The following is a 14,644-nucleotide window of genomic DNA, read 5'->3' as shown; positions in this document are numbered from 1 at the left end:
AGACAAACCATGGGAGGTCGGAGCAGAGCAAAAAAAAAGAGGCTGCATGATTTGCTAAATGGAGGAGGTCTGAAAAGCTAAAAAAAAAATTAAATTAAAATTAAAAAATTTAGAGGAGTTATGAATAAGTAAGTAGCTGAAAGATGTAAACACCAAAAGATGGAAAATAAGCTTTTCTGCCTAGGGAAGTATAGAGAAAGATACACAGAAAGAATAAAGCAAAAATTTTTTTAAAGAAATTTTAGAATGAATATTAAGCAGAAAAATCTTCCTGAATTTAAAATCTATTAGACTGGAAAAGTCACCCAAGAGTTGCAACGGAAAAATCAATGATGGCATCATAGTACAGAGTAGTACAGTATAGTACAGACATTCTAGTACAGGGCAAGAAATTTGCTGCAGGTTCAAAATAAATTTTGTATTTAGATCAAGGCTCACTCATTTAGTTGCTGATGGTGAGTTTCCTGCTGAAATGTGCCATCTTTTGCAGCATGAAGCATAGTAGGGAATAGCTAACAGTAGAGACTGTAAATCTCATTTCTTCCTAGTGCTTTGACGAACAGGAGCTAATCATCATTTACTATATGAACGTACCAAATACCAAATTCATTCAGAGCTGACTCTTCTGAGGTCAGCAATGTTACAACATGGATGAATTTGGTGCCCATTCAGTTTTCAAACAATAGCATTCATCTGATTAGAAACCAGCTTGTAAATGTTTGCCAGTCATTGCTCAGCATTGCCTTGGACAAAGACTTGTTCTAGAGATAAAAGTGCAGTGTCATGTCATCGTTGCAGGACGGAGTGTCACTAAGACACTCAGCAACAAACAGGGAGCCCTGGGAGAGGGAGGGATGCAGTATACATGTCTGGGAGAATTATATTTGGGGTATTTTAAAGTCTCCTGTGAAATATAGTTCTAGGAAAGGGCGAATGAACTATGAAGCCAGGAATGCCCTTCAAACCCCAAATGTTTATCTAGTCTCAGCCAAGTCACAGTGCAAAATACTCAGTTAAGTGAGACAACAAGTGGGCAAGAAGGAGGAGGAGGAAGGATAAACAGATGGAAAGTGAGCACATGATGCTTGCACATTGCACAATGCTCCTAGGGCTAGTGACCTGGGATAGCACAGGTTAAGATGCCCAAAGCCAAAGACAGAAGCACTGAAGTGTGTCACTGGACTCTGGGAGACAGCTTCAAGCTTTGTCTCTCCTTTCCACAAATTTCTCTCTGTCCTGTGCTTTAGCAGCTGTGGTCTTCTGCACCTCATGCACTGGCTCCTCAGTCCTGGATGAAGCAGGTGTGTATTGTTGCTCAAGTTGTAAGAGTTCCCACAGGAAAACCAGGACAGTTTGGGACATGTCTGAATATCTGCCCTAGTTTCATTTGCTGTTGTTTCTTTCTGACAGAAAATGAGCTGCAACCTCTTCCTCCTGGCTTTTGTCCTGGGCATTGGTGGAACTTTCCAATATGGGTTACAGATCTCCATTATCAATTCTCCTGCTGAGGTAAGTGTGGACAACTCAGAAAATGAGCTCCCAGCATGGATTTCAATGTCTTCCCACATCCCTGCCTCAACTGTCACTCAGAAAGCTTTTTGCTTCTGCTCTCAGTACTAATTCTTTGTGCTTTCTTGGTTCTCGGAGTAACTCCTGTCACTTTGTGTTTCATTGGTTTTTAACTTCTGTCTGCCTGGTGTCATGAAATTGGGAAAAGGGAGAATGAGGGGTATCTACAAAGTCAGTTACTTTCCCATTACTGAGCTGTATTGTTGGCAGGACATCCTCCTCTTTCCCATGCTCTGGGAATCCTTCGTACCATGTTCTCAGCTACACAGTCTAGGTCTGAGTGATTATCTGCAAGGCAAAAAAGGGTAGGGGTGGGCTGTTGCCCTAGAGCTGAGGGCAGCACTGATACCCACAGCAGGAAAAGGAAAATTAAGGGAGACACCTGCCATTACAGTGGTGACCTGGTGCCAAGGGCATTGGTGAGCTCATCACAGCATTTGGGACCATCATCGAGAATGAGGAGCCCATGGTGTTATGAAGAGTAGGTCAGACAGACCCCAGAATGGTCCACATCAAGGGGCAAACTCCGACGTCACTGAGATCAACTGAAGTTCTGCCCAGTGGCTCCAGGGAAGCCTGAATTTCACCCAAGGCTTCAGACAGGATGCAGCAGGTGGACAAGACAGATGGATAAGTGGGAATGGAGGGGAAGATCAGGTAGCAAAACAATCAGGGTTTAGCAGATAAACAAAAGATCAAGTTGCCACTCACTTAATGGCACTCACAATTGACATTTAATATTGATATTTACTGTGGTCTACTGCACCTTGTTGTTAAAACACTGACTCCAGGAATGCAAGTGGCAACATTTCTTTTGATTTCACTGGGGCTATGATTTCAACAAAGGTGTTGATAGAAATGTATCAAATAAGACAAATAAGTAGATAAGAAAAGTAAAAAAGAGCGCAGTCATGAGAAAACATGCTGATTGAGTCCATTGGTTTCTGTTTTTCTTTCAAAGTACATCAAAAGTTTCATCCATGAGACCTGGCTGAAAAGATATGGCTCTTCTCCCAGTGAAGAGATAGTTACTTTGATGTGGTCCTTCGTTGTGTCCATTCACAGCATTGGTGGGCTCCTGGGATCCATGTTTGCTGGATATTTGTTAGTCAGATTTGGAAGGTAGGAATAACCATCACATTAGTCTTTCTGCACCTGCAAAAACAAGTGACCTGTGTCTTGGGAGAAACACTGGTTGTAAAGTGGTACTGTCAGCAGCCCAGAGCTGCTTCAGGTGAAAGATGAAGAAACAGAATAGCAAAGACTGCCAAAGATCAGAAAGAAAATCATACCCTGACCCTTGTAAATTCCAAAGGGAATACAGTCCAGAGAAATCATTTGAAGTTTACATGCATTTTAAAGTGAATTTCACAGACAACATTTCACAAAGCTTGTTCTTCAGTGCAGTTAACAGCTCCAATAGAGTACATGCAAGTGGTACTGGAGGCATCAAAAGCTCCAGTCCACAGCAGACTTTCCCCATTCCCATTCCCCCTCCGCTTCACTGTGGCTGAACCCAGAACCTGGCATAAAGTCTTCAGCCATCTTACGATTCGTGCCCTTTCTGTCAGGCAGTCAGTGACACACGGACTGTATTCATGCTCACATTAATTTAACATGAACTCCAGGAAGAAGGCCATGCTGCTCACCAATATCCCTGCTCTACTGAGCGCGGCTCTGATGGGACTCAGCCGGCTGTCTGGATCCTTTGAGATGATCATCATTGGAAGAATGTTTTCTGGAGTCTGTGGAGGTAAATCTGTATACCTACATATGGTATTAAATACTTGGGAGAGTAGTGACCGAGAGTCATGAGGATTTACCAGACTGAATATATGGATCACAGATTTTTACTAAAACCTGCAGAATGCCTGAAGCATATGGCTGAATGAATTTATAACTAAATAAGAAAACACAAGTATACTTAAATTAATCATGTATGACATCTCCATTTCTCTTTCTTAACCTTTACATACAATTTATAACCTTTACATACAATTTATATAAAAAGTACTTCCAACTTGTGAAAAATTGAAAACATTCAATATTTCAAGGAATATGCTCACTCAATAGAAAGCTAACTTCTGTTGTTTCTGTTGCTGCTGCTCTGACTGATACTGCCTTTTTTATGACAGACAGGGAATGGTTTTCAAGCTAAGCAGTTCTAATTTCCTCTCCTCAGAAGATTATATTCTGCCAGCATTTTTGATCTCTGAGCCATTGGATGAAGATAATACTAATGAACAAAAAACATTAAGAGTCTTAGTGAGGATAAAAATTAATTCATTCACTGAATGAACAGAATATATAGCGTGACTGTGTTAACTTGTTGGTGTCAAGTACAAAATGCAGCACACAGGATCCTGAGTATACACTAAAATTTAAAATCTGAGATTTAAGAAAGCAACAGCAATCCTGTATATGTGGATACAGGAGACATTTTAAAGAGAAGGCCAGCCTGGTGAAGGATAGATTTCCCAAGGGAACATGCTTCACATCAGGCAGCCAGATACTCAGCACTGTTGAAGAAGTACCTTAGAGCCTAACCCTATATGCTTTTGCCCATAATGGTCTCCTCCAAAACACTAACCATGTTTCTCTCTTTCAAAGAGAAGCACACCAACAACTGGAAGAATCACTACACAGGAGATGGGACCAGCTTCACCCACATGAACCTGATGGGAGTTAGAACTGTCCTGTCTGACGCTCATTTATCGCTGCAGGTTTAGCTCTGAGTATCCACATCATGTATGCTGGGGAATGTGCCCCACAGAAGCTGCGCGGGGTGATTGCTATAACAGCTTCCACTGCCATTGCCGTTGGAAAATTTGTAGGATTTGCTCTGGGTCTCAGGTAAGGGATCTGAGACCTAAGTTCTCCTCTTATTAATATACGGGCATATGTCAATGCAAGCCTATGGATAGGCAACTCAGCAACCTTTTTAAGACGTGTTTTCAGAGTTCACTAGGCAGCCAGACTGGATCAGCTAAGCCTACATTCTTGGTTTAGGTGAATGGGAGACAGAAATTATAAAAAACCTTTAATCCCAAAGACCTATACTGGTTCCTAGCAAAGGCAGAACCAAATACAGATAATGAAAACCTTTTCATTAGATTCAGTGGGTTTGAAACAAGCTTTTGTAAGAACTGAACTTTGTTTTTTACTTTTTAGAAGAAATGGAGAATGTCAGATTTATCCAAACTGTCTTGAAAATACACACAAACCGGCACACCCACTCATTAAACACACAGGCAAATACAAAACCATATGGTGGATTCATTCCCCTCAGCACATGCTCCTTCTGCCTGCCCTGTGCCAAAGATCCCCCACTCCATGGTCCCTTCTTTTCCCAGGGGACGTTTCATTCCTGCCACAGTGTACATAAAGTTGCAACAGACCCAGCAGCTGCTATTCAGGTCAGTGAGTACCAGGCTGCTAACCCCTGGATCCTGTCCTCATTGTAACTTGAGAAGTTTTGGATCAGAAGCAGAGAGATCAGCCACTTTGGGTTCTTTTTTTAGCATGTGTGTCATGACTCTTGCTGTTCTCTGTTGGGCCCTCAGCTATTACTGGAGGATGCAATTAGCTTGCTACATTACAGTGATCTGCACTCATCACTGATTAACAGGTGAATACGGTGTAATTCCTGTGTTGCAGGCAACAGCACTCTTTGCTCACTTTAGCCTCCCTTTGAGATTTTCAATTTCCTGGGCTGAGAAATGACGGACACTCGTAGATGACAGCTGCCAGGACACACACAGCAGGACTGAGGGACCACTTTCTGTTTGTATGTCCTCACATGGCCAGTGCTTACAGTTTCTCAACTTCTCCTGCTCTGCTGGTTTTGTTTCAGAGAAGTTCTTGGAGTAGACGCTTTCTGGCCTATTCTCATGGCAGCCAACGCGCTCCCCGCCCTCATTCAGCTTCTCACCCTCCCGTTCTTCCCAGACTCCCCCCGCTACCTGCTCATTGACAAAAAGGACAAAGAGGGGTGCATCAAAGGTAAAGAAATGGGCCACACAGCACTCATTTCAGCAGAAACTGGAAAATACAGTAACAAAGCCCTGCATAAGCCTGGAAGAGATGTACAGCTGGGAAATCCTGGCCTTTCAGCTCTGAAACCACCTTCAGCTTTAACTAGAGAAGGCCTCTTCTGCTTCAATAGTCGTGTTCTCTTGGCACTAGTATTTCTCTTATCTTCTGCCAGGATCATCTAGGGGACATGATCACACAGAGCTTGTACTTTCCTCAGTATAGATTCTGCCCCGAGCAATTAGTATTGGACACAGTATATTCTGGTTGTTTGTAAGAAAGGGATGCTCTTTACAGTCATGCCATATCCATAAACACTCCAGTTCTTCAGTAATTCTAATGGCAACTACTAATATAAACAGAGAAATAGCTCTTGTGGCTTTTTTAAGTACCTAGAGAGAACTCTTTGGAAGCAGACTTACTTTTTATTGTAGGAAACATTTTTCCCTGTCAGTATTTTGGTGTGCGCACTAGAACTACACATTTAGCAGGAGAGGACTCTGGGAAGCATTGTTAAGAATTTAGGTTTGATTTTCATTGAAACACCGCAAGGAGCTATTGACCAATGGTAATGTTGCAATTAAGATTTATGGATAAAAATAGATAGGAATGAACTGGTCTACACTGAACAAAGGCCTACATTGAAGCCTATGTTGAACCTCTGGGGACGTTCGCACAAGGAAAGAGTCTGGGGCTCAAATGAGACACACTCTTCAAGGCAGGAGGTCATCACCTGAACTAGTGTCTGGGCTGGTGTGCTTGGACTAGGGATCATCTCTCTCTCTCTCTCTCCTCCAGCTGTGAAGCAGCTCTGGGGAGATGGTGACCATGCGGCTGAAATGGATGACATGATGGCAGAGCAAAAAGCCATCAATGGGGAGAAGCCTAAGAGCGTTTGTGATCTTTTTCGGGACAAAGCTGTCCGTTGGCAGCTCATCACTCTCTTCCTTGTCTCCTCATGTATGCAGTTAATTGGGGTCAATGTGGTATGTGCACAACTTTTCTCTGCTTTCTAGACTGCTTACAGTTTCTTGGCAAAAAGTAAGCTCTGCAATCTCTGTAAAGAACAGTGTAACCTTCCCTGAGACTCCAAACTCCAAAATGCGCTGATCGAAATTAGTTGGCATTTCAGTGCAAACAGTCAGGTTTGTTGTGTACACTGACAGTACGTTTCCATACTCTTACTGTTTTGGTTTCTTTAAATATTCTTTAACTTTGCATTTTCTCAGCTTACAATGCTTGGTCTGAAGAGAATTAAAACATCCCAGGAATGCATTTGACAGTTACTGATATGTAATCTCTGATATACCTTTTCTCTGGAAAAAACTCCATATATGTCTACACAGACAAACAGTTTTATGCATTGAAATAGCTATTGTATAAAATGAGCTTATACTAAAAGCATAAAAGTTTCAAAATCCAAATTAATTTTGCCAATTCAGAAAGATTTGAAGATTTACAAAACTTCTTTTTATCCCTACTAGTGCAGCAGTATTATGTCAAGAAGGGCAAGTAGAAATTTAGCATATTCACAGTGAAATTTCTTATGTAGTACTTATACATGGAAAGTACTTATACATGGAAAGTACTTATACATGGAAAAATAAAGACCATCAAAATCACTGCGAAGGTTTAAAGATGATGTAGAAAGATCATTTAAACCATTTGCTTAGCAATGCTGTCTTATCTCTGTATGCTCCTCATCCTAAACAAGTACATGAGACACTAAAACATGTGAAAGGGCATCAGATAAAATTATAACCTGTAAGATAACACAGAGGTTAGTGTTAAAAACAAAAACAATAAAAAAAGGGCTGCATTTGTTACTGAGCTAAAGAGAGAGCTGCTAGTAAAAGCTCTTCTGCATAAATGAGCTTCATGAAGACACTGAGAATTACTTACTGAGATCAAGAAGATTTTCTCTGTTGTTAAGGCCTGATTAGTTATTTTCTGGCAACAAAGGGCAAAGCTAGTGTAAAAATGACCACATGGGTGCAACCTTCACACATTTCTGTTCTTTCCAGGTTTACTTTTATGCATACAACGTCTTTGTAAAGGCTGGAATTTCCCCTGCTCAAACCCGTTATGTCTCCCTGGGAGTTGGGATCACAGAGATTCTCACCACAGTTCTCTGTGTAAGTGGCTTTTCAGCAGAACTCCTTTCAGCTATAACGCATGTTACATTTCATTCTTTAAAAGATACTGCAAATCAAGCTTCAGGAATCAAACTTCCGCAAGAAAACAACAGCAGTACTTTGCACTGCTCACACAAAAATGTCTCCATGCACTTTGCAAACATGACCATTTGCATCCAATTTATAGAACAGGAGAGCTTTTCCCCCAAAGTCATGCAGCAAATTAATGACACAGCCTGAGACACCCTTGGGAGTCCCCATTCCCTTCTGTGCAAATGACAGTGCCCATGTCTGCTTGGCTGTAGGACTCACAGCTGTAGGATTCGTGGCAATTAAGAGTGCCAGCACTTCCACCTTGCTGTCCTCCCTCTCCCCGGGCTCCTGACTCTCCCTTGCCCAGAGGGCCATCCCAGGCTGCTTCTGCCCGGGCAATGCTCCCTGCAGCCACACACCTCCCGGCTTCCCTGCAGCTCCTGGCCCTGCTCAGCTTCCTGGATGCCTTCGTTCTCCCTTCTACCATTACCCCTCTCCTGCCCCCAGCTCTCCAGAGATCCCTCTGGTGACGGCAGCTACGGGAGCAGCTCACCAGCATCTTCACGGCCTGTCCTTTGGGGCTGACAGCATGTCCTCCTGGTTTCAGGGTTTCCTAATCGAGCGTGCAGGGAGGAAGATGCTGCTATGGAAAAGCTACACTGTTATGTCCTTGGCTTTAGGGCTCCTCACCATCACACTTTCACTGCAGGTAAGACCCCACTTAAGCACCTGAGCAGAGTGGCATATCTTTGTGTTTTATTGTATGGCTGATTTCTATTCCGCCCTTCCGCAAATCACCTTTAAGCTGGAACAGAAGTTTTATTTGGCTAACCATCATATTGACAGAGGTCTGATCTGATAGTCACACACGTGCAGATTAAAGCCAAAAGCTTTATACAGCCATGATCACAAGACTTTATCTCCTTGTGAAGTTTTTGGAGATTGATGATACAGATGTATGTTTAGCATTTAATATTTAGGAGTGATGAAGACTGACCCTGTTTCTAATCAAGCTGGATGAATAAAATTTTAATTTCTGATTTTATTTCCTTGTGATTTGCCACCATAGGATTCTGTCTCCTGGGTACCATACTGCTCTGTTGCACTCATCTTTATCTTCATCATGAGCTTTGGCATTGGGCCAGGTTGGTATGTTATACTGGAATGGTTTCATACATCCCTTCCTTCCTCACAACAGCTTTTAGGAAAGATCCCAGGAACAGTTGTTCCATAGTCAGTGTGAATCCATACTCCTGTATCAGTGTGGGGTAGATGTTCCTATTCATAGACTACCCCAGACTGTGGTAGGAGGTAAAACTCCCATTTCACATGCATTCCTACATGTCTTCATCCCTCAAACCCAAGCATCACCTTAAACATTTCCACGGCAGCTAAAACCATCAGCTTCCATAGAAATATAAAACATTCAGTTACAGAAGCATCTTGCAAAATTTCTAAATTTTCCTTTTTTCTCCAAAATTTTTTCAGCTGGGGTGATATGCCCTTTGCCCACAGAAATATTTATTCAGTCATACAGACCAGCTGCTTACGTTTTAAGTGGTGTTACAAACTGGATCCAACTCTTCTTCCTTGGACTTGTGTTCCCTTTTATTGTGGTAAGCAAAGCAGGGTGTTTTGTTTCAGTTTGGGGAGGGGGTAAGCCCCATCTTGAACCCAGAGCCTGACTCTTTCTCTGTTTCAGCACTTCATCCAAATTAATTGCACTCAGTTCTGGTGCCTTTCTTCTTTACCTAGATATCTAGCCAAAGTGTAGCAAAAACACAAAATGCCACTAACTCTGCACACAGTTAGAGAGTGACCAGCAAACACGGAAGGGGTGACTCAGGCACCAACACACCCAGAAGTCATTTGAACCTCATGAGGGGCTCCCTTCTTTTCTCTCCCTGTCCTGTATGTGCATCACCTTTGGGGTTAATGTGGAAAATGGACAAACCTATACTTGTTCCAGATATCTCACCCAGCACTAGTAAGCAGCAGGGAAACTGAAGCCCTTGCAGTTTTGGGACTGTGCAAGGAGGGGCAGAGTTAACACACTACATCCCTTCTCCATTCCAGCTTTGACTGAGGAGGACAGAGCAGAAAGGGAGAGCAACAGAAATGTAACTCAGAACTTCTCAGAATAGCCAAGCACTGACATTCAGTGTCTGCTGAGCATACAGCTTTCTTGGCTAAAACAGGAAAGGAGAATTAGCCCAGCTTAACACTCAGTGCCATTCCCCAGGTGGTAGCAAGCAGAATTTACATCAGTTGAGTCCCTGGCCAGGTTTTTTAGTAAATACAAAACCAGAAACTCCATACCATAGGAAGAGAAAGAAATGTAGAACAATTTATATGAACAATTTTTTTTCTTTCTGTTTCTTCTCCTATAGGAAGGTCTTGGTAGTTTCTGTTTCATGATTTTCTTTGCATACTGTCTGTCCATGGCTATCTTTGTCTTCCTGGTGATGCCAGAGACCAAAGGAAAGACTATGCTGCAGATCATGGAGGAGTTCAACCGCCTGAACTACCGTGGAAAGAAGAGGCCAACAGTCCTATGGCAGAATGACAGCTCTGTGATGATCGCTACAAAACTTTAATAATGAACTCTCTGCTCTTGGACTGATACTTTTCTTTTATTATGGTAGTGCCCAGAAGTGACTTTAAGCAAAAGAGATTCTGCTGGTCCACATATGGCAAAAATATGTATTAAAAAAATATTGACTGCTGTGCAGGACACAGGATGAACTTGGTATCTCTCTCCAACTTCTGAAATTTGAGCCAAGTGAAATCCCTTGCAGAAAAAAATGATACACAGTGTACAAAGAAACAAGATCTTTATCAGTCCCTGCAACTTAGCAGCTGCGTAGACAGAAAATACAGGATCTGCTGTTGTTACCAAAGCCAGGACTCTGAAATAACTGGAGAAAGTGAGCGTGTAAGGTACAGATATTCAGCATACTTCCGAAAAGGGGAGAAAAGGAAGACAGAGCTTTCATGCTGAAATGACCTGCTATTATTATTAAGTCAATACTGCTGGGCTTTCCAAGAGAAGGGGCTTCAGTCCAGATGAAAAGAACTGTTTTGCTCTTTACCCTAGTGGAAGAAGAGTACTGTGCCTGTCAGTAGACATAATCAGTATGTAATATTTCCCCCTCTTTCAATCAGACTTGTGGGCAAGCACATGGTATTGGGACAAGTAGGACTTTTGGGGCTGCTTCTGATCAAATTTCTATGAGCTGCAGTGTGGTCTTATCAGGTTGGTGTCATTCATCTTTTTTTGGATGGAAGTTATTGCTACATCTGAAGAAAAACGGTGTAAAGGAGGTATAAAGACCTGGTAGAAAGGAGACATGTAAAGGAAATACAGTGACAGAGAAGCATCCAAGCACAACCTGCTACTTACAGCCAAACCTCTTGCTTGGTAATCAAGCAGGTACATTGCCTAGATTTTTGAGATTCTTCCATTTGGTTAAACAGGGACATGTCAGCACTGAAAGAAAGCATAGCAGTGGGGATGGCATAGCAAGATAGAGCTGCAGAAAAGCATGAGTGGGCTAATCCATGGTAGGTAGTTTCTCCTTCATCATTAACATGACTATGTAGCATATCTTCTATTATTTGCTATTTGATGTGGGAGAAAAGGAACACTGGATTTCAGTGGGGTTTGGTTCCCAAGACCCACTGGTACTGATGAGACAAAATAACTGGTGCCTCTCCTGGGGAGCCCAGTCTGACTGAGTGTTTGCTTGTCCCTCTGGTTTTCCAAATACTCCATGTATTTGGAGCCTCACATTTTTGTATACATTGCTACACAGTGTGACACACTATTGCTCGTCACGCTTTGCAATTTACTGAAAAGAAATAAAAAAGCAGTGACTAGGAAAACACATCCCATTGATCATGCCTGGATTTGGTACCACTGACTGAAGAATCAGGGATGGAGAAAAGCCCAGTTTCTGGGAGTGTGTTGTCCAGGCCAAGAAATCCTGCATTTGTCTTGTTCTGGAAATGAGACCCCAGCAACAGACCATTGTAGATTCTGCACAACGCAATAAAATTTGAAAAAAGATCTGAATGTTGAGTGGCAGTTCCTTTGGCAGCCCCAAGACTCCTGCTGTTTTATCTTTACACTATCCTCTAACAACGTTTGTAGCAGTGCCAAGAGCTAATACCAGGAACAGTGGCCTTCCCCAACACAGCCATCCTTCCTATCAAACAGGCTCTGGCTCCTCTCAAGGCTGCCTGTTGTCTTCATCATCAGGGAAGCTACAATAGTCACTTTTGTTTCCAGCATCATAGGAGCTAGATGACAAACTTACTTCTACTGTTTCTCTTCGTGGTCCCCTGCCCTTCCTCTCCCCTTCTCTGAACTTCCTATTCAACTTCACCCTTTCACCTCCTTCCATGTTAGGCAGACCATTCCTTCCTCCTACTGCAACTGTTGCTTCCTCTGTTTCAGTTCTGAGAGTCCTCTATTTCTTATCTCTGAAACTCCTCATTTCTCTCTTTCTTTTTCCCATCCTGTGTCTAGTTCTGCTGAGTAGTTCTCCATGCTGCGTACTGCTAGGTTAATTCCAATAAATGAGCCAGAGAGATAAAGTGTTAACATGACGCAGTCATCATACTACAAAAACAGCTAGACAAAGTTCACAGATTCAAGGCTGGATTGCACAGTACCACAGCAAGAACTAACATATATTCTTTTTCCTGGTCAAAAATGCAGGGGAAAAAAATAAGAAACATTTAAAGCATTTTGAAAAGAAAGGATTAAGTAAGGCTTTCATTATTAAAACAGCCTTTGCTTGGTTTGGTCTTTCTCAACCTCACTGGTTCCTAGTGAGGATTTTTTAAGTAAGCATCCTAAAAGACACTAAAACCCTAAGAAGAAACCTTCTTTCCTATCAGAGATCAGTGCCTGTCTCTCTTATCCAGTATCATTCCTTGTTGGCTCCCATGAAATGATGCAGCAGTTTTTACGCTGACTCATATCCTTATATATGTCTTTCTACAGTGTGATCTTGTTGAGCATGCCTGACTTCTTGCCTTCTTCCCTCCCGCCAGTAAATAATGCCTGCAAGAGGGGAAATGTGATAAATCATTAACACTGCCACAAACTAGAATGGATTTGGAATACAAGTTAAATAAGGACTTGTGAATCTGCAGTGCATCCATTCGCTGTCCCTGATTATACAAGTGCAATACATGGTATCTTCAAAAACATAACCCCTCAATGCTGAGGGCATCAGGTGAGCTATGAATTGGGTCTGGAATAAGCACATTTCTTGTAGCGTTCAAATCCTTGGTGGAAGGACTCATTCTTCCCTTTTCCTTAGGAAAATAAATGAGAAATCTACTAGGCACTTAAGTTCTTGCTTTTTCCATATAAACATTAAAGCACTGAATAGAAGTGTGGGGAAAGATACAAATGAGACAGTTGCATGAGTATTTCGAGAGGAACACAGAGAACAGAAGGAGGAGGAGCAGGGCTCTGCTGGGGACAATTTGATCAAGCAGATGTTAAAATCTGGTCACAGACAGAGTGTTTAAAAACCTGTCCAGAAGACCGAGCCATGTGTGCTTCTCCTTCCAGGAGCCAAGCTTCCCATCCTCAACTCAAAGAACATATCCCCCTTCCTCCTCTGGTTTATGCAGGCTCACTGGGACCCAGCCCATGGCCCCACTGCAAGGTGCCTGAGCCACGCTGTCCACCCCAAAACAGTTTGCTGCTAGTCTCACAGAACCCCTTTGAGAGAGAAACAAAATAAAAGCAGATCTGAAAGGGACAGTACAGCATGGAAAGGTCTGGAAACTGAGGTATGACATTCACATTTGATACAGAAATCAAAAAAGTCAAAGAGAAAGTAAAGGTAAAATGGGGGAAACAGCAAAAGAAGGGGGCAACGGTTTCAAAAGCAGCTTTTCATGTGTCCTGACAGAAAACACACTGCACTGTTCAAGTATCTCCTTAGACCTTTTTGCCACAGGAGTTGGGGACAATAAAAGTTTACAAGAGTGAAAAAGAAACTAGACAAATTCATGGAAGGAGCATACATAAAGACACCATCCTGACCAACAAAGTCCCAGGACTGGGCATCACTGGAGCCTGGGGGAACATACAGGTGAGAGAACCACTGCACACTCACACAGTTGTTATGCTTTTGCCTACAACAGCTATTTGGGCCTGCTAGATCTGGGATACTCTGCTGGATAGAGCTCTGGCCTGATCCTGCCCAGCTGTGCCTGGCCGATGAGATCTGCATCTCCTCCAGGGTGGGCATAAGAGGGGACAGAGGACAGCAGTACAATCTGGCTGCGCTCGTCTCCATTACAGCAAAATTTTTATCTGAGGGGAAGATGGTGGCCAGCGTTGAAGCAATTAGAGACTGAGAGGCAGAATTTGTAAGAAGCAAGAGAAAACCTAAATAAAGACAGGGATTTTTGCAGTAGTATCTGAAGAGAAAGGTGGATTTGGGGGTGTTTTAGAAGAGGAAGTGAGAACATTTGAGGAGATGTGCTGAGAGCGGAAGGAATGAAAGACACCACCACAGCTGATGTGGAGGTGATGAGAATTTCAGGGAAGATGAAAATACAGTGGGTGGAAAGAAGAAAAAATCAGCTTCAATTATTTTACTGTCCTGGTGTGCAACAAAATAGCTAGGCAGGGAGTTTGGAGAGAGAATATTACTGGGACATCTGACAGGAGAAAGGTCAAGGTGTGACTCAGCACGCTCCCTCCAGGCTGGAGGGGACACAGCTCAAGGGACAGCATCATGCTGGGTTGACAGTCACTGTCACGTGAAAAGCAAACTGTAGGAAGAATGCCAGCATGGTATTCCTGAGTACTGCCAGGGAGCTTCTGAGCCAAGCTTCTGTTG

The 14,644-nt window shown here is 42.7% G+C and overlaps 1 protein-coding gene across 1 annotated transcript; it reads left to right on the top strand.

Annotated features, from left to right (window-relative positions):
* The first annotated feature begins 1,292 nt into the window (after positions 1–1,292).
* On the top strand, positions 1,293–10,366 carry LOC106486275 (solute carrier family 2, facilitated glucose transporter member 11-like). The gene is made up of 12 exons (XM_013944828.2): positions 1,293–1,301; positions 1,411–1,509; positions 2,531–2,691; positions 3,198–3,322; positions 4,293–4,422; positions 5,423–5,571; positions 6,400–6,587; positions 7,626–7,736; positions 8,377–8,478; positions 8,839–8,914; positions 9,258–9,385; positions 10,160–10,366. Exons 1-12 carry the CDS (start codon positions 1,293–1,295, stop codon positions 10,364–10,366), a joined length of 1,485 nt encoding a protein of 494 aa, XP_013800282.2.
* Positions 10,367–14,644: the final 4,278 nt, after the last annotated feature.

This window comes from Apteryx mantelli, chromosome 17 (assembly GCF_036417845.1).
Source record: "Apteryx mantelli isolate bAptMan1 chromosome 17, bAptMan1.hap1, whole genome shotgun sequence".
NCBI classification, from domain to species: domain Eukaryota; kingdom Metazoa; phylum Chordata; class Aves; order Apterygiformes; family Apterygidae; genus Apteryx; species Apteryx mantelli.
Note: the sequence above shows the minus strand (reverse complement) of the source record. Positions and strands in the feature narration are given on the sequence as shown.